General features: G+C 43.5%; 2 protein-coding genes across 2 annotated transcripts in view; both read right to left on the reverse strand.

The window, feature by feature from the left end:
- Positions 1–1950: 1950 nt before the first annotated feature.
- LOC107548736 (serine/threonine-protein kinase WNK2-like) lies at positions 1951–7569 on the reverse strand. The gene is made up of 7 exons (XM_016229537.1): positions 7391–7569; positions 6778–7063; positions 5011–5391; positions 3807–3856; positions 3532–3691; positions 3028–3144; positions 1951–2334 (listed from the first exon to the last, which is right to left on the reverse strand). Exons 1-7 carry the CDS (start codon positions 7567–7569, stop codon positions 2053–2055), a joined length of 1455 nt encoding a protein of 484 aa, XP_016085023.1. The 3' UTR covers positions 1951–2052.
- Positions 7570–8209: 640 nt separating this feature from the next.
- Positions 8210–19128, reverse strand: part of LOC107548737 (serine/threonine-protein kinase WNK2-like) — a 54023-nt gene continuing 43104 nt past the window's right edge. Inside the window, exons 9-11 of the mRNA XM_016229538.1 lie at positions 11796–12395; positions 9307–9912; positions 8210–8278 (exon numbers count right to left, since the gene is read on the reverse strand). Coding sequence (XP_016085024.1) covers positions 8210–8278; positions 9307–9912; positions 11796–12395 — 1275 coding nt within the window. The remainder of the gene's footprint in view (positions 8279–9306; positions 9913–11795; positions 12396–19128) is intronic.

The raw sequence follows: 19128 nt of genomic DNA on the forward strand, positions 1-19128 counted from the left end.
CCGGATGCCTGCGCGCGCTCAAAGACAGTTGGACATAGTGGTGTATTAGAGGTAAAAAATGATATAAATACTGTTTGGTTTCTGGCACAAACCGATCGTTTCGTGTCTTAGGACATCAATGTGTCGTCACGAGCCGCAGGGTTTAATTTGGATTTGTCTGTGCATGTTTTTTTTACTCTCACAAAGTCAAAGAAAACAAAGAAACAAAGTCACCTACATCTTGGATGCCCTGGGGGTAAGCAGATAAACATCAAATTTTCTTTTTTGGGTGAACTATCCTTTTAAATGAATCCCAAGCCGTTTCATGTTGAAGTCAACATGAAACATTAGCATATTGCCCGCCCACATGTTGCGCGCACAGACCCAGTAAAACCGCTACAACACCAATGGATGCTCCCTCTAGCAGCTTAATTTAAATAAGGAGATCGAGATGTTTTGTAAATGATCGCAACTAGGAAATAATGCATTTACGCAACGAAGGTATAGCTAGCTAGCAAACTGTAGGTTGTAGTAACTAACGATAAAGTTAGTAGCTCGCTATTTAGCGGGTGAACCACTGATGCTAATGCACTAGTTATTAGGTGTGTTCGACTTGAAGCAGCGCTACACAGACCAATCATTGTATGACAAAGTACCGTGAGAATGATTCGAAAGCATAATGAGCCGTCTGCTCTCTACAGCTCTCACTGTACTTTGATGTCCTACAATGATCGGTCTGCACAGCGCTGCTTCAAGTCGAACACACCCCTTATAGACGTGGGGAGGGGCCATGCTCAGTGGCTCCATTGCATCGAGTCATGATTTTAGCCCCACCCAAAAAATCCTGTTTCAGCAATGCATTTCTAACATTTATAATGTGTTTAGAAACTATTTTCAGAATAGACTTTACATAGACTTTAATGGTTTGCAGTTTTGTTCAAGGTAATTAAATCAACAGTTTTTCAATAACTGAAGAATATGTAAAAGTATTATATTGGGGAAACTCCGCTCCTGCTGTTGGGGCTAAATGAAAGTATTATGTAGGTAAAATACCTTATGCATTTATATGATTTTTGTTTTTAAAAAACACCATTTATGATTTATTTTTTATTTATTTTCACACAAAATGTGTTGCTCCAATTATCAATAAAAACATATATTTCAGAGTTGCTAACGCTGACACACGCTTCCAGGCTCTTGATATCCCTGCTTGCGATATGAAAAAGTCTCAGCTTTCAAATTTTATACGTTTTAATACTAAATTCAAACAATATATACCATTTTGGTGCACTTAATGTGGTGTAAATCGTAAAATGTAGCGCTTCAGTTAAAGCCAGTGCCATTGAGTTGCGACAAGAGTTGCGACAAGCTTTGATCTCGCTGGCATCGCTGCAAGGTCACGTGGATCATGGAGCACTCCAAACAAACCAGGGTTGACAATAACTGGTCTATAATAGAGTCATTATATATAGATCAGTGGTGACAATACACTTGAATGGGTTTAAGTAGGATAGACGACAGTTTCATTATACAGGTATTTGCAGCAATTTTGGGTAAAAATTACAGCATATTATGCATGGATTATTACATCTGTCACGAATCCAGTCCGTGGCCGATGACATTTACAGTATTAATTTTATTCTGGAGAGTGATGGAGAGGCAACATTAGTATGGTTTTCTTAACCCTCAGGTATTGCTTACTTTTAATGTATGGCTTACCTGTATGGCTCTTTATTAAATATATCTAGAATATTGCAGGTCATACCTGCTTACTTATTTTTAAGTTCTTCATTTGAATAAATATTTAGACACTAGATTTTTAAATGAGAAATTTAAAAAGTTAATAACTTACATCTTTTTTTTTTAATGATACTCGCATAATTACACACAACGAATGCAAGCAAATACTGAATTTAAGCCAAGTTTAAAATGGTGCTAAAAAAGGGATTCAACAAAATATTTGTATCCCCTTATATTTACAGTATACAGTATATACACATGAATTGATATCGAATCGAGATGGAAAACCCTGATATTTTCTGCAATCATGCACTATGAGGAAAGCACATTTCCTTAAGGTGTGACTTCAGCTCCACTGTATCCTGTGTGTCCATACTCAAGAACACGATAGCTGGTGCATTTCCATCTAAAGCATGTCTGTATTAAGTAAGCACTGGGCCTGACCTGCGGGCCGAAGTCTGCTGTGACAGGCGTCTGACAGAGCGGTGAGGTCTGGACAGAGGCCTTCTCACCCTCAGCATCCTCATTCAGAATGTCCTCGGCTTTATCCATGATCTCCTTCAGCTGCTCGATGAAAATCTCCCTCTCCAGCAACAGAATAAACTCATTCTCAACCTGGAGGAACATCAACAAGAACCAGCACTTTGAGCCCACTCATCTATCCAGGACAAGCAGATACAGTACGCCATCTACCAATTAAGATTCAATGAGCTGTATATGAGGAACACTGTCTGAACATGACAATAAAGCATTAATGCAGTGGTTCTCCAAAAATGGTTGTGTTCTGACACACAGACTGCAGGACAAAAACAGATGTGTTATTTGCCACATACAAATAATGCAATGCTACCAACCACATAATTGTACATTTATGATTAAAAAAATAAATAAGAATTGTATATCTTGTGCTGTTGCTGAGTATTTTTTCCAGACACAAAGTGGAGTTAGTTCAGGTCTGCCAAGCAATGTTGCAATCTTACACATTAATAAAACATGTTCTGGATATAGCAGCTTAATAGCCACACAGAATTTAGAGTCTATTATTTGAGTTCATTTAAGTTTTTTTAATGAAATTTATTTATATGGTTATAATAATGAAATAATCAGATGTTACTGCATGTTTAGTTTTACAGATTAGAAAAATGTTTTTCCCATTCCTACTCCAAATCCTACCACACGTTTACATTAAGAAAAATAGCATCCATAAACTTTAGTACAGGAGCTTGAAACGCATCACCTCTGGGAGTTTGTCAGAAGAAGAGAAGGGCATATGGGGAGGGAGAGAGAAAGTAGAGGTGAAGATCTCACCATATATGTGGCAATCTCCTCTGGAGCATCTCCATCAAGGTCAAATTTAAACGTCACCATCTTATGGTTATGAGTCTCCAGCTGACACTCCACCATCTTGTCTCCTGTGTCACACACCTGTAACACAGTCACAGAGAATATAACAACAGGAACTTCAAAAAAATGCCTCTGAAAGAACTATGTCAACATTAACAGAAAGTCACCCTGCTCGTGACGTCTCACTGCTCCATTGGATGGATTTGACACGTGCTTCAGAACGCAATCACGCAAGGGCGTTCCCAAAGCGACTCGACGCAGCGTCTCGTTCCCTCTGGGAACCATGGTTACATACGTAACCTAGAGACGTTTTTCAAATTATTTTAGGTGTTCTAATGTCTAAACCAGCACTCATGTCTGAGCTTTGACCTGTGAAACACTCAAACAATTATAAGCTTCACAAATCACTTTATTTTTGACAGCTAGCATCTAAACATCATGTTTGGACATTCTTCATCTGTGACTCACATTGATCATGGTGAGTTTGGGTCTGTTGATCTTGTCTTGGCGGGAGCGCGTGCGGGACGTTTTGCGATTGGGTTTTCGCACTCGTGATTCACTTCGAGCTCTGCCGGAGCCCTCGTTCCCATCGCTCATCTCTTTACCTGATGTGGCATCTGAGTTTATACTGCAAAAGAGCAGAGATCCGATCACTGAGCTTCTGCATGCATGAGGTTTGTAACTCCGAAAGCGTGCGAGATGACAAAAGAATACAGCACTGTTCTGTGAACAGAGAAACACACCTGTCATTCGTGGAACCAGCTGGTGCCGTCTGTTTATCAGGAACATGCTCCTAAAGTGCACAGAAGGCAATGAGTTCAACGGCAATGGCACATGATTCCAACAGAGATTGCTGTTTACGTGTTGCTAGGCTAAACATAAAGATATAAATATACAGCACTCACAAAAGCTTAGTAAGACAGTCCATTAATTGGACTAAACCAATGAATGAATTACATTCATAATAAACCTTATCTCCTGATGCTCCCTACACAAATCTATGCATTACTGCCTGCCACTTCATTTTGAACACAATATTAGATAATGCAGCATCAAAACTGTTTATAGTTGTAAAGACTGATGATACAAAACAAATTTATGCCTGTAATTCAAATGTATTACAATGTACCTACAGTCTGGCCATGTCCAACGAACATCAAAATATGTAAATATGCAAGGATAATTTATGCTGACAGTCCTGGCAGAGAGTAATTTGAGGGTTTTAGGTTCTTCTAGTTAAGAAAAAACCCTCTGATTTACCTCTCTCTCAAATATTATGAAAATACATATGAAGAGTTCAGATGCAAAAGCCTCAAAGTGCCATCTGAAACTTTCTTCTAAAATGAGCATTTTTAACAGACTCTATATGTAGGTTCAGTAATTTCACTTTAATGGCAATGAATAGGTTATTTTCATTGCCATTAAAGTGAAATAACTGAACAAAAACATAGGAGTCTGATAAAAATTCTCATTTTAGAAGAAAATTTCAGATGGCACTTTGAGGCTTCTGAACTGTTCTGAACTCTTCATATTCATATTTTTATTTATACAGCTGTATATACAAGTAAATAATGCACATATCTGTACATTAATCTTCTGTTCCATTCATGACACATTATTATTATTATTCTTTATTTTTAGTTTTTTCTTTAGTCTTATTTAAATGTTCTTTCTGTTCTCATGTCATATGTATGTATGTATGCATGTACCAAGAGCTCCTAAAAAACCACAACAACTTCCTTGTGTGTTTGCACACAATTGGCGAATAAAGCCAATTCTGATTTTGATTCTGAAAATAAAATGTGAAAACACCCCACTCATGATCACATGGTCGTAAACGGCAATGGTACTTCCTTCAAGTGACCAGTGCATGTACTGTACACATCACTTATGGTGTTTCGAGGTTGTTGCTGTATTATGGGATTTTCATTTGAAGAAGAGCTTCACCTCAGAGCATACGTCAGTGGGAGCTCCTCCACATCCGCTGGTGCTGTGCTGCTGCTGCAGCGCTGGCTTTACACTGCTGTTCTGCTGGTTCAGGCTGGCACCGGCTCCTGAATGCGGGACGGTGAGTAAAGAGGCTGGGCTGGAGTTCTGAGTAGCCTGGTTTGGGTCCACGGGCACCGCAGAGCCGAATGTGTCGAGGACGGGTCTGAAGGGCGAGAGATGCGGTACTGCGGGAGGCTGAGGCGCATTATGGCTGGCGCTGGAGCTCGGGGCAGGAGCTAGAGTCAGGTGTGTCATCATCTGAGAAACATGGACGTGATCGGAGCTACTGGACGAGTTCTGGTCCACGTGAACAGTTTGGGAATGGCTGGTCAAGACTCCCTGAAAAATTTAAGATTTATTTTTTTTTTTAAATAAATGAATAGACAAGACTCATTCAATTTCAATTAAATTTCAAATTTATAGTTAAAAAAATGGGAAACTACGACCTTTGGATAAACATTCATAAAATTTGAATTTGAATATTAATACTGAATTATAGGGATGTCCCGAGCCGATCTCAAGGATCGGGCCGATCAAGCATTTTTTTAACTTATCGTTATCAGCTCTCCTAAGCCCGATCCTTATTTTACATCGGCTGTCATGCCAGGGTCATGCAGTAGGTGGCGGTGTGCGCCTTTAGGTGGGTTTTCCAACCGTTTTGGATTTGACTGATAGACTGGCATTCTGACACTTCATGCTTTCTAACCTTATGTTGTAATTATTCTGCTTATTGTACATATAATATACAAGAAGTTTATATCATCAGTCCCATATTCATAATTGTGACAACACAATCTGTTTACAATGCTTAAAATTGTAGCATGTTTACATCTACCAAAGTCTTTATATAGTGTGTGCATAGAGAGAGAGTGTATGTTATTATATTATATTACATATACATACTTATATTAATTTTACTGTCTGCGCAACTCGGTATAAATTGATTGATTTTAATAACTTTAATGTACTTGAATTGTACACCAAACACTAGAAATTTACAAGTATCGGATTGGGACTCAGTATCGGCAGATACTCAATATTCAATGACTCAGATCGGATCGGGGGCACAAAAAAACCTGATCAGGACATCCCTACCGAATTAGTATGTGGGTAAATATTGAAATTTTGATCGTGTTTTTATTGAATCAGTTTTGTCTTTTTCTCTGGTCGTATGGTTTGGTCAAACATCTTTAAAAGCGAGAAATTCTTTAAACCAGATCGTTAAATGGTCTAGTCGATTGGTGGGTGAGTCACAGTTGGATCCAACATCATTGTATACCAGACGGTTTCAACGAATGTCTACTTCTATTTTAAATGATGACTCCCACCCTCTGCACAGTGAGTTTCGGCTTCTTCCCTCTGGGCAGAGGTTTTTAATCCCAAGGTGTAAAACAAAGCGATATAAAAACAGCTTTGTTCCCGCTGTTTTAACTGTGTTAAATAAGCTGTAGGATGGGGGAGCCTTGAAGAATGTATATCATGTATCTTGTATCATATTTTTGTTATCTGTTGTGTTATATTTTTAAATGTGTTTTTTGAATTTGTGTTATGGATGGATGTCACTGTCATTTTACTGCAAGACAAATTTACCTGCGGGTATGAATAAAGTAACCTAACCTAACCTAATATTTCCTCTGAAAACCATTGTGACTGTGATTCAAAAGTAAGCATTCAATGTGCCAAGTTTTGTGCGAGCTATCCCTTTAAGACACTGACATACCCTACCTGGGTGGGCGGAGCTTGTATAGTGGGAGGGACTCTGGCACACATAGAGGCGGGGTTTGGAGAGGGGTGGAGACTTTGGTGCACTGTGGGTGTGGCCTGACTGTGGGAATGTTGGGAGAGAGTGGCCATGTAGTTTATGGCGGGCTGCTGAGCAACAGAATAGGCCTGCTGGTACTGGTGAATTGTGGGAACTGGAGGCGCGAACACTGGAGCAGCAAAGGGTGGAGTGGGACATCGTGTGGGTATAAGAGAAGTGGAGGACAGGTGGGGGTACTGGGTTAGCGCAGAGTAGATTCTCCAAGATGGCGGCGCGTTCACACGCTGCGGCTTCTCTCTCTCCCGACAGAAAGGTGGTTTCGTGTTTTTTGTCTTGTGAGTCGCAGTGTTTTTGTATGTATTCGTCTTGTGCTTTATATATATATATATATATATTTTTTTTTTTACATTTTACCTTATTTGTATATTTGTATAGTTGTTTTTTGTATTTTCTATTTAATCTGTACCTATCTGTATTTATGTTATCTGTATGCACCAAGGGTCTGAGAGTAACGCAATTTCAATTCTCTGTGTGTATGTGCTGTACATGTGGAAGAATTGACAATAAAGCAGACTTGAGATCTCCATCTGCGAACATGACATTGGCGAGATGTTGGGGTGTGTCAGGACAGGCAGACTGAGGGATGACTGCACAGAGGGAAAGCAGGTGGGGTACGGGTCACATCCAGGAAGAGGGGTCCTGACTGACTGAGCTGAGTTAATGGAAGGAAACTGGAGGAGGAGACAAAAGTGCATTGTAGCATGGGAAGAATAACCACCATCATGAACAGAAGAGCTAAACGCATGCTAAATTTGGCCAGTCAAAAGTGGCCACTTTGTACATTGGACTTTTTACACAAAACTACACAAATCACCAGGGATGCTTGATATTAGATTTTTGCCGATATCCGATATGCCGATATTTTTCAAATAATTTTGGCCAATAGCCGATATATGTTTTGATGATATTTATTTTGAAACAACACCAAGTCTCTCCAGTGCGGATTTTATGAGGCAAACGGCCTCTAGAGCTGTGACAGGACGAGCAGGGAGTTTGCAAACGGCCTCTATAACTATGACAGGACGAACAGGGAGTTCGCGAACAACCTCTATAGCTGTGACAGGATAGCCAGAGAGTTCATAGGCGGCCTCCTTGGCCAGAACAAGACAGGCAGGAAGTTCATAGACGACCTCCTTGGGAAGATCAGCTGTGACTTGACTTGACTCATGAAGATCAGCTGTGAATTGACTCCTGAAGATCAGTTGTGACTTGACTAGATTCAGGAATATCAGTTGTGACTTGACTGAACTCAGGAAAAACAACTGTGACTAGACTTGACCAAACCTTGAAAAAATAAATTTGAAGCAGCTCATTAAGATCTTTAGGAAAACTTAATTACAGATGTCTGTTGGGGCAGGATTGGAGCTGAATTCTGTAGATCTCCTGGAACAGGATTGGGCATCCCTATGGCCAGTTACATAAACTTAGATTAAGCTTACAAGTTAGTCAGTCATCATTTTTTTTTCTTTAAAGCCTTCTGTTGACTGCACAATTGTAGTAATCCTACAAGATCATTGCAAATCACACTGTGCGACATGGATCTAATAAACTCGGGTACGACATGTCTACCATGTCTCCTCTCCACCAATAAGCTGGTGTGTGGTGGGCGTTCTGGCGCAACTATGGCTGCCGTCGCATCATCCAGGTGGATGCTGCACACTGGTGGTGGATGAGGAGATACCCCCTGACAATGTAAAGTACTTTGAGTGCCTAGAAAAAGCGCTATATAAATGTAATGAATTATTATGTCTACAGACTGTACGATGATGACACCAATTGACACACAGGCTACGACGCAAGTTACTATTGAAGAATAAAAATGTCATCAGCATGCACTAGTGGTAAACAAAAAGCCTGACTAATCACACTTTGGCAATTGTAGTTTATACTGTATGTGTGCTGAAAAAAGTGGAAGCGGTGAAAGAGGAAGGGATAAGAGCTTGAGGTTAGCAGTTTTAGGTTTTAGCTCCATGTTGCGTTGATTTCATGTCACATTTTTTATTGGCTGGTCAGCAAACGTGGGTCGTAGCAGCAAACACAATGATCATGCTGAATTTCTGACACTGTCAGAAAATTATCGTAGGCTATCTTTGGTCACATGACCGTGACAATGTCTGTCTTTGAACCTCTCTCACTGTACGACACAGGACCACCGATTAGGAGCTGCGATCATAGAAATCACCACGACTGTTTTCCGATGCTAATCTCTCGTCTGGACAGCCAAAAATCGTGCAGTGTATCCCGGGCTTTAAGGGGTCCTACTATGCATTTTTACATTTACATTATTTCTTTTAGTGTGTAATGCTGCTGTTTGTGCATGAAAAATATCTGCAAAGTTACAAAGCACAAAGTTCACTCCAATGGGAGTTATAGTGCTAGAGGGGTCCATGTAAAAGTTGAGAAAATAAAAATAAGATGACAAACAAGCATACCTGTGGGACAGGTGGTGCAGGGCCTGTCTGGCTCAGCTGCACATGAGCAGTTTGCTGCATGTTTGAGAAGTCTCGGAGTTGCCCATCTGTTGTGGCATTCGCAGTGATTTGCTGCAAATTGTGTAACACAGGTGTTTGTCGAGTCTGTGCAGATGCTGGTGGGATATGCTGCACGCTGGAGGCTCCGCTCTGAAAGCTCTGATCTGCAGGCAGCGCTGCTTCTGTTTTAGATGGGAGACTGTGTGCAGCTGCGACTGCAGTGAGCTGCACAGGTGGAAATGTCTGTGCATTTGTTAGCTCTGCCCCGGCAGGATGGTAACTCAGACCCACGGCACTCTGTGGCACAGAGAATGGCTGATGCGACGCTGCAGTTTGGAGCACGTGGGCCTGTGCTTTCAGCTCGGCAGTCTGACCTGTAGGTGCAAGCTGCTGTTGATCTATGGTTTGCGGTGCGATCGAGACACCCTGCAGAAGCGCCAGCGGCAGGGGAGTGGACAGATTCTGTCTGGCGGCCTGCGTGGGGGTCTCTGAGGAGACAGGAGGGAACGTCTGCATGTGTTGAGCTGCATCAGGTGCAGCCTGGCTTTGGACTCTCAGAACAGAAGACTGCAGAAGAGGAAACAAACTAATGAGAACCAGTACACTTCTATTACATAACACAAATTATAGGCCAGATTTACAGAACAGGGCAAATTCGCATTAGACCACAATCCCATAGAAGCAATGATTGGAATGGAAAGCTCTGCTGTTGATCTTCTGACAATGCACAAATGAGAGAACACAGCTCATCTAGATAATGACCGCAATCTACCAAGAGCGGTGCAAACTAACGTAGGGTTGATAAGTAGGTGCAGGTAATCTACTAACAACACAGGCACAAAATAAGGCATGCTTTTTGGGGGTGTTAAATAATGGTGCAAATACCTCTAAACTGACTAGCGCAAACCTTACTACATGTTACATGTGGTGTCCCTTTAGGGCTCAATTTTGGCACTGTTACTGTTTCCACTGTACGTGCTACCTTTTGGTTCTATATTTAGGAGATATGGTGTGTCATATCCATAGACTGTATAAAAACATGGACGTAGTGTCCATGACATCACCCGTAGGTTTCTGAAGAGCATTTTTGAAGTCCCAAAGTGGGCGGAGCCGGCCATCGCCATCTTGGCAATGCATCACACCTGGATGATTGAGAATGGCCAAAGAGGCTGGATGTGCGTGGAGCTGGTTGCTGAAACCACACCCGCCTGTCTTAACGGTGGTGACAGCAGTGGCAATCCTCCTGTCACTCAAGTGGCCACACCCTTATGAAGAATTTTAAGGCTTAGTATAATTTAAATGGATGAGTTACAAAAATAAATCACCCCCTCACAGTTGTCATGAAGGGCAAAATTAGCTATAGACCAAAACCACTTGTAAAAGAACTGTACCAGGCTGTAAACATTTTTTTCTGCTGTAAAGTTGGGCATTTTAACATGGGGGGTCTATGGGACTGACTCCCTTTTGGAGCCAGTCTCTAGTGGCCAGTCGATGAATTGCAGTTTAAGTCACTTCATTGTTGGTTTCAAGAGAGAATTAACTTACAATCTTGCTCCTCGATACCTTTCAGAGTTGATTACTGAACACAACCCAGTCAGATTACTCAGATCACAGACCAGTCATCTTCTTCGGGTACCCAGATCTAGACTGCAATGCAGGGTTTGCAGTAGTTGGACTCAACTTAAGGAATAACTTGTCATTATCAGAACAGTGACTACAGTATCTGAGTTTAAAAGTCTTATAAAAACCTATTTGTATTCTTGTGCTTTCAATGTCCTGTGAATGTCTATTTTAATGTGGTTGATGGATTAACACAATTTTGCACAGCACTTTGGTCAACTGCTTTATAAATAAATTAAACGTGAAACTTACTAAATCACCTTGCATGAATACTCTGTTCCCTTTGTGTCTGAAAGGGAAACACCTACAAATGCATATGCAATAAGGTCAGCCACAAAAATAACTTTGTCCACGCCTTTTCATTACAACTTTTTCACCACAAGTCTTTAGTAGTTTTTTAAAGCTAAAATTGTTGGTAAATCTGGCCCATTCTTTAGTATGTTGGATTGTTAAATAAAACAGCACACACCAACAAATGCTACAATGAGTAATAGCAGGCATGCAAATCACAAACAACCAGGTTAAGTGAATGAAAACATGATTCATAAAGAAGGTTAGCAGCATGACATCAGGCATATCATAAGCGTGGTTAATGGGTAGGTTTCGGGCAGTTGGGATCTCCTCTGTAAGAGAACAGCCACACCTGCAGGATAGGTAAGTACGGTTACAGCCACCGAGAGGAAGTGCAAAGGAGAAGAATGCATCTGAGCATATTAGACTGATTAGAAGTCATACAGGCACCTGGGAGCAACAGCAGAACCACTGCAAAGGCTGGAGAAAACCAGAGATTTCCTCTAAAGTAGCAAGGCGACACCGTGTCCTCCACCTACCGCATCAGCCAGACAGCGCTCGCCAGCACAAAAACTGGCTCTGCGACGGGAGGTCAGTGCATCATGAGGTGGCTCCAGGGTGTGCCCCTCATCGCTGTGGCTGCGGGCAGGCCGGTACTGCCCTCTCTCCGGCTGATGTCTGTGGCCCGTGATGCTCTCCAGAGATTTGTTAAGCTGGGAGAGGTCAGAGGTCTCACTGAAGGAGCCTCTGCGGACATCAGGGACGTGAGGAATTGGAAATAAAGAACAGGGCGAATGTCTTCTATCTGCACATGTCCCAAGCAGAAATAAGGATAAGCAGACCTGACACGGGGACGGTGGCTGGTGAGGGGTGGGGTTTAAAGAAAGCCGACGCCCCTGCCTTGTCATTGAGATAGACTCCTCCCCCTTTGTCTCAGAGGACGGCCCCACTGATGTGTCGCTATAGCGGCGGGTCGTTACAGGCGAAGGAGCGAGCAGAAAATTTCCAGAGCGAGAATTTTCCAATCTGTCTTCTGTCATCTCTGATTGGTCTTGTGGTATTTGAAAGGAGGCAGGACTTGTGGGTCGGAGCAGGAAACGGATTAACTCATTTACAGAAGAGCTTTCATGATGTGCACCCTGGAAGAAAAGCCACTTCTCTGAACTATTATCATTAAATGACAAACAAGGGTCTCTAGCACAGAGCTAATAACACACAACAAGTAAAGGACACAACAAACTAGATGCGTACATTTCTTGAGGAATACTGAGTGAGGTTTGAATGTGCTAAATTGCTTTGTGTGTGTACAGTGCAGTATATAATCATTATAAAAATATCTATGACTGTTTAGGATTTTAATTGCCATGGTTTTTCCAGGTGTACAAATCCCACTTTAAAACTCCCTCATATATCCAGGTTTTCAAAGACCATGAAAATCATCGTTCATAAATAAAAATGACAGCTGTTCAAATGTACTCAACACCAAGTCTCAATGATATTTAGTTCTGTAGATATAGATTTCTTTTGAAATTGTATCATCTAGGTGAAAATTTCACATCTGATAGCTTGTAACAGTAAAGGCAAAATTTGGCCATTCCGGCCATTAAATCATCTCTCCTCAACAACCTGCATTAAGGGTGGGCAATATATAATACCGGTAGACACGATTAACCGGTAGAAATTTGTCAACAGGTAGAGATTTTGTACCATCTTTTCTATCGAAGTTACATGCTCATGTGACGTTGCTGTGCAATGTGGTCAAGAAAACTTATCATTTGCATGCATTTATAAGCATTACAATTTTAAAACAAGTGACTTTAAGCTGCTGAAAGAGAACTAATTTCACCATATGTGCGCTGAGAGATTGTTTCTGAACGCTGTCAGAGAGACACGCGCACTTGAAGATGCTTCTCATAGAGCATGGGAGTATTGAACATTACTAAAATAACAGTTATTTTTGCCGCTTTATAGGCCATGAACAGTTAAACACACACACTTGTATGTGTCAAAATGCTCGTCTTTGCAAGTATCCTCGTAAACACAGCAATTTAGGTCTTAAGTGAAAGCAAACAGCCGAGAAAGAAAACACGTGTGTAAGAGTATATTGGATCCGGGCTCTAAATGTGACAGCAGTCTAATATTCCTGCTGTCTCTCATTCATGATAATCAAACAAAAGAGAGAAAATCTCTCACTGCTCTTGGCTACATCACTTTTTTAACTTTAATAAGGTAGTACATATAGGGGGTTCGTGGAAAAAAGCCCATTCAAAAAAATTGCCATTGGACCAATAGTGCCCCGGATGGATCGCAGGGTGAATTTGGATACCTTTAGCCTGTTTTCTAAAGGGGGACTGGGACGTTTCTGCTTACCTCACCCCCCCGCACGCTCCGATTTGCTGACCCCGGAATAGGGGGGTTTTGGACACCCGTAGGGGCGACACCGACCTGTTGACCCCACCCCTCCGTCCATGGAGCCTTTCAAGGTCTGTTTCCAATCATTTTGGGGGGCAAAATGGGGTAGTCGATCCCAAAACCCTACTATTTGTCCATTCTCCCCTTGAAATGACTGTGCAGGGCTCTAACCCTAGAGCCTGTGCGTCCACAGTGTCGGTATTTGTCCATCTCTCTACCAGGGTACATGGGTTGGTCCCCTGGGCCAAGGGCCTCGTCCCACGAACCCACTATTTGTCCATTTGGCCGCTAAAATGGCGGAACAGCCTCGACCCCTGCGGACCCCCGCTAGGGCCCCTCCCCCCAGGATCCCACGAACCCACTATTTGTCCATTTCCCCGCTATCGTGCCGGAACGACTTTGACCTCGACCTTTCACCACTTGCCCCCGCCCCCCCCCGTGTCCCACTAACCCACTATTTGTCCGCTTACCCACTATTTTTACGGAACGCGTCCGAACGCGGCCCTAAGGCGGGGGGCAGGCGCCCCCGACCCGCGAACGCTCACCGGCGCCCTCCCTGGCTGTTTTACGACTTCCGGCCAAAGACGCTCTGATCGAAAAGGGACCGCGCGTCCACGAAACAGTTGCGCGCTTAAATGGGAAGCGAGACGTCTCCCGTATGGAGACGGAAGGTCACCGGACCCCGAAACTCGGCACGCACCACCGTCTTAGGCCCCTCGTTCGGGCCCCCGAGTTTGAGGGCCCTAGCCGCTTCTTAAGCCATTTAAGTCCGGCCGTGAGTCTCACTGAAATCGGGCCTGTTTCTGGGTCTCTCCCATCGACTTCAATGGCAGACAGAGAAACGGATGAAAAATCTTGTAATATGACTGTTATTTTAAATCAAACATAAAGAAACATCCCATTTACAGTTTATTTAGCAGGCCTTTTATAGTGGTTCCGTCGACATTCATTTTTAGGCAAATATTACATTATTTTGGCACGAAAAGGACATGAATGTATTCTGCTGAGTGTGGTGAGTACAGTAGAGGTGGTTTCATCAACAATATCACTCATACATATGGAAAATAGATTTTATTTATGTGTGTTCTCGAAACTGCTGAATACATTGGAATTGGGATGTTTTAACTGCAACAACTAGGAGAGTTCCAATCATGCCAAATTCGAAATCTTTGTCTCAAGGGGACCCCCTCGATCGGGCGGAAAAGTTTGGTGACCCTACGACCTCCTTTAGGGGTCAAAAAGTCAGAAAAGGGGCCAGCACATGTCTGTATTTTTCCTTGAATATTTTTGCTGATTTTTTTTATGCTGAGAGCTTTGGCCCTTTTCCACGGTGTACTTGAGGGTCCCACGGTCAAGCATTCGAAGCCCCTAGGCCCTGGCCCTGGCCCCAATATGACTATTATTTTAAATCAAACACAAAGAAACATCCCATTTCTAATTTATTTAGCAGGCCCTTCATAGGGGTTACGTGAACATTCATTTTTAGGCCAAGATTGCACTATTTTGACACGAAAAGGACATGAATGGATTCTGTTGAGTGTGGTGAGTACAGTAGAGGTCGTTTCAGTAAAAAATGGCTCCTTTCTTTGAATTGTTGACTTTATTTACATATGTCCATCAGGCTGTTATGAACCTCCCATCAAATAAATTGCACATGGGATGTTTTCAGTTACAATTAATTTTTATGTAAATTGAACAATATTTTGCCTAATATCTTACATTTTTGGGTTCCATTGCTTATCCTGAGCACAGTAGAGGTGTTTTCAGTAAAAAAATGACACCTTTCTTTGAATTGTTGACTTTATTTACATATGTCCATCAAGCTATTATGAACCTCCCGTCAAATAAATTGCACATGGGATGTTTCAATATTATGTACATTATATCTTTGTGGAGAGTCAGTTATCTTATGCAAATTATACAGTTTTATGTCTTTCTGTGTTTTCCAGATCATTCAAGATGGTGAGCTGCCCACTTTGCAATAGGGATTATTCAAATATTCGCCAGCATTTAAGAATCACACACTGTGTGTTTAATCTGGAGGAACAGGCAATTTTAATCAAACTGGCCCGTTCCAGAGTGCTTCTACGCAATGAGGTCTGCCCAATATGTGGCAATACATTCAAATTCAGTGACCGGCATGTGACCAATTCTCACAATGACCTCTCGGTAAGTATTGACCAGTTATACGTTAAATTAACAATATGTGAAATATCTTTATTTGTATTCGTAAATTAAGCGTTAACAAACATTTTCTGTTTCAGAAGGCCAAATGCATGGAGGCTCTCCACACCATGAGGTGGAGGGCTTCGATGAAGCAGATCGATGCACTGCGTGCCACAGACCCGAAGGTCCCGCTGGCTACGAGACTTCATAAGGAGAAGGAGGAGCCCCGGGTAGAAGCCCCACCCGCAGAAGGCCCTCCAGTGGACCACACAAGGCCAGGGCCCCCACCAGCAGCACCGGCGCCGCCAGCACCACCGGAGACCCCTGTGGCTCTTCAGGTCTGCGCCCCACCCTCTCAGGTTTGGGGCCAACAGGCCATATAGATTGGGCCTTACCCACCCCAGTTGGTGGAGGCCGCACCACCAGAAGTCCAGGTCCCGCCATCTGGGCTGGGGGCTGCGCCAACACAAGAAGTGGGGGATGCTCTCTCAGGTGGTGGGGGCCGCACTTCTTGAAGTGTTGTCCCCACCAGCTGAGGTGTCCCCACCACCTGCTGCAGCCTCATCCACGGCATCATCTGCCTCACCTGCAGAGGATGCAGAATTGATAGAATTCCTGAGTAAGAATCAGTTTATAATCTCATTTCTTATAATGTTGCAGTTGATGGTAGACTAACCTGATGGTCTGTTTTACAGAGGAATTTGGAGAGGGCCTAATGGATCCGGTGGAGGACTTCCCTATGATTGTTTTCACCGATTTATTTTAAAATTTTCTTTTGTTTAAAAAAAAAGTAATGTTTTAATATAAAAAGTGTGTTTTTATAGGTGTTTTTAATGACTGCTAATGTAAATAGTTTTTAATGTTAATGTAAAGAGTTCCTCCTTTCATTTTAAAATATGTTCCGTAAGAAATGTTTTTTAAATTGTTCAATAAATGGTTAAAGTTCGGTCAAGGTGTTTCATTAAAGTAATATTAAGTGGTAATATATAATGTGTGAATACATGCATCCACGGACCCCATACAGAACGCCCATTGAATAAGCTGCAACTGGGATGCTCACCTGCTTACCTGTTTTCTCCGTGGAGACAGACTAGAAAGTGTAAAAATAGATTGGTAAGTGCACTCTAATGTATTAGAATGAAAGTGGGATCAAATAGACTGCAAATTGGATCCGGAAGGGTATGAGTGACCCCTGCACGCGCAGTGTCCCTGACTTTAGTCTTGATCTTGGCTCTGTGCTCGTCGTAAGAAAGATACAGATATAAAGAAGACATGCCTGTCGAGGACTGCCCTCTGTGCCTCAGAGGGTTTCATCAGCTTAGCCAGCATCTGCGTTTGATGCACAAAGTGAACAACGAGATGGAGAGAAAGCTCCTTCGCTCCATCGCATCCGGCAGGGTTAATGTAAGGAAGGGCACCTGCCCCATTGCTGGCTGCAAGAAGGAAACCACCCGCCTGGACCGCCACCTCAAAACCCACACAGAGCTCACCAAGGGGGCCCGATCTGAGGCGATTAGGGCCTGCAAGCGCAAAAAGATCTTGGGAGATCTTGCCAGCTTGAGGGTGTCAAACCCATCCAAACCAATGGTGTCAACCCTGGACCTCGATGAGGACCAGGACGTCTTGGACGAACCATCGCTTCCAGAGGAGGAGGAGGAGTGTTCGAACCCCAGCTGCAAAAATCGAGTTTTTTTTTGTAAAAAACAAGCGTAAACAAGCAGGTGGACACTCTCACCACTGCCCTGCGAGACGTCGCCCAGCGGTACCGGCTGCTCAAGAGGCGCTCGCGTCCCATCCCCCCCTCTCATAGGTCGCTAAAGTTACCAGGAAGTTGCTCTCTGCCCTCAGCGGCCCTGGAGAGGAGGGTGTCAAACCCATCCAAACCAATGGTGTCAACCCTGGACCTCGATGAGGACCAGGACGTCTTGGACGAACCATCGCTTCCAGAGGAGGAGGAGGAGTGTTCGAACCCCAGCTGCAAAAATCGAGATTTTTTTTGTAAAAAACAAGCGTAAACAAGCAGGTGGACACTCTCACCACTGCCCTGCGAGATGTCGCCCAGCGGTACCGGCTGCTCAAGAGGCGCTCGCGTCCCATCCCCCCCTCTCATAGGTCGCTAAAGTTACCAGGAAGTTGCTCTCTGCCCTCAGCGGCCCTGGAGAGGAGGAGGGGGAGGGCGAGCCCCCTGAGCAGCCGGTCGCCGGGCCTCTGAAGAAAGACCACGGCGAGTCCTCGCGCTCCTTTCAGATGGCCTACCCTTTCCTGAACCACGTGGCGGCACTAAGTAAGTATGACACTTGTCGCTTCTTACCTGTACTCTGTGCCCTCGACCCGGCTCACCTGGTCCTTCTTGTGTGTTTTCTTTTCGCAGATCAGGTCATCAAGGAGTTCCGGGGGCACCACGAGGGCGCCGAACCCTCACCCAAACTTATAAATAACGTGTCTCCGAAGGTCTTCCGGATCAAAAACTTTGTTGCCTACATTTCTGTTGGCCAGACTGACCTGGCCAGCATGACATTTTTAAACAACGCGGCAAAGATGCGGTCCTGGCTCTCGTTTTTAAGACGAGCCAAAATAACTGAGCCTACAATTCACCACTACCTGAAAAATGTGGCTCAGTTTCTACAGTTTGTCAATGAAACCCCGCCGCCCACATGCCAGCTCTACCGCGTCACCTTATTTGGCCTCAGAAGGGAGATCCAGTCCATCATCCGCCCGGTAAGGTGCAGCATGGCGGTCCACCAGGTGGCTGTGAAACAGGCCAAGGAGGGCCGCCTTATTTCCAAGGCAGCCAAGAAGAGGATCCCTGAGATTCTGAGTAAGTTCTCGACTTCTCTTGCCTCTCATACTTTGGCATCCCACGTGCCCCTTAATGCTTCTCTTTTTTTCTGTGCTGATCGCCTCGAGACAGCACTGGAGAAGAAAGACCAGTGGTCTTTTTATGGGCACCTCACCGCATTTTGGGCCAGTATTTATGGACACTGCGGTGGGGTGTTCCAGAACCTTACCATTAAGGAGGTGGAGGACGCCAGGAAGACCGTAACTGAGGACAAATTTGTCATCAACGTGAGTGGTTCTCTCTCTTACTCTCTCTATCTCTCTGCATGTTTTTCTCTTTAAAAATTAAAATTAATCGCTTCTCAGTTTATGCAGATATCGGCCCACAAGACCAACCAGGCCTTCGGTGCCGCCCAGCTGGCCCTTGACCAGGAAGAATATGGGTGGCTTCAGCAGTTTCTTTCACTGAGGTCCACCTTGGTGGGTGGCAAAAACACCCACTACTTTTTTTTCACA

This window comes from Sinocyclocheilus grahami, unplaced genomic scaffold (genome assembly GCF_001515645.1).
Source record: "Sinocyclocheilus grahami isolate Dianchi unplaced genomic scaffold, SAMN03320097.WGS_v1.1 scaffold354.1, whole genome shotgun sequence".
Taxonomy (NCBI): Eukaryota; Metazoa; Chordata; class Actinopteri; order Cypriniformes; family Cyprinidae; genus Sinocyclocheilus; species Sinocyclocheilus grahami.

What these genes read in the sequence shown, in the direction of transcription:
- LOC107548736 (XM_016229537.1), bottom strand. Translation starts at nt 7,569, where the DNA reads ATGCACTTTTGTCTCCTCCTCCAGTTTCCTTCCATTAACTCAGCTCAG. An exon ending in TGTTCGCAGATGGAGATCTC is followed by an intron (nt 7,064 to 7,390) that starts AAGTCTGCTTTA and finishes GAGAATCTACTC; the next exon opens with TGCGCTAACCCAGTACCCCC. An exon ending in TACAAGCTCCGCCCACCCAG is followed by an intron (nt 5,392 to 6,777) that starts GTAGGGTATGTC and finishes TAAATTTTTCAG; the next exon opens with GGAGTCTTGACCAGCCATTC.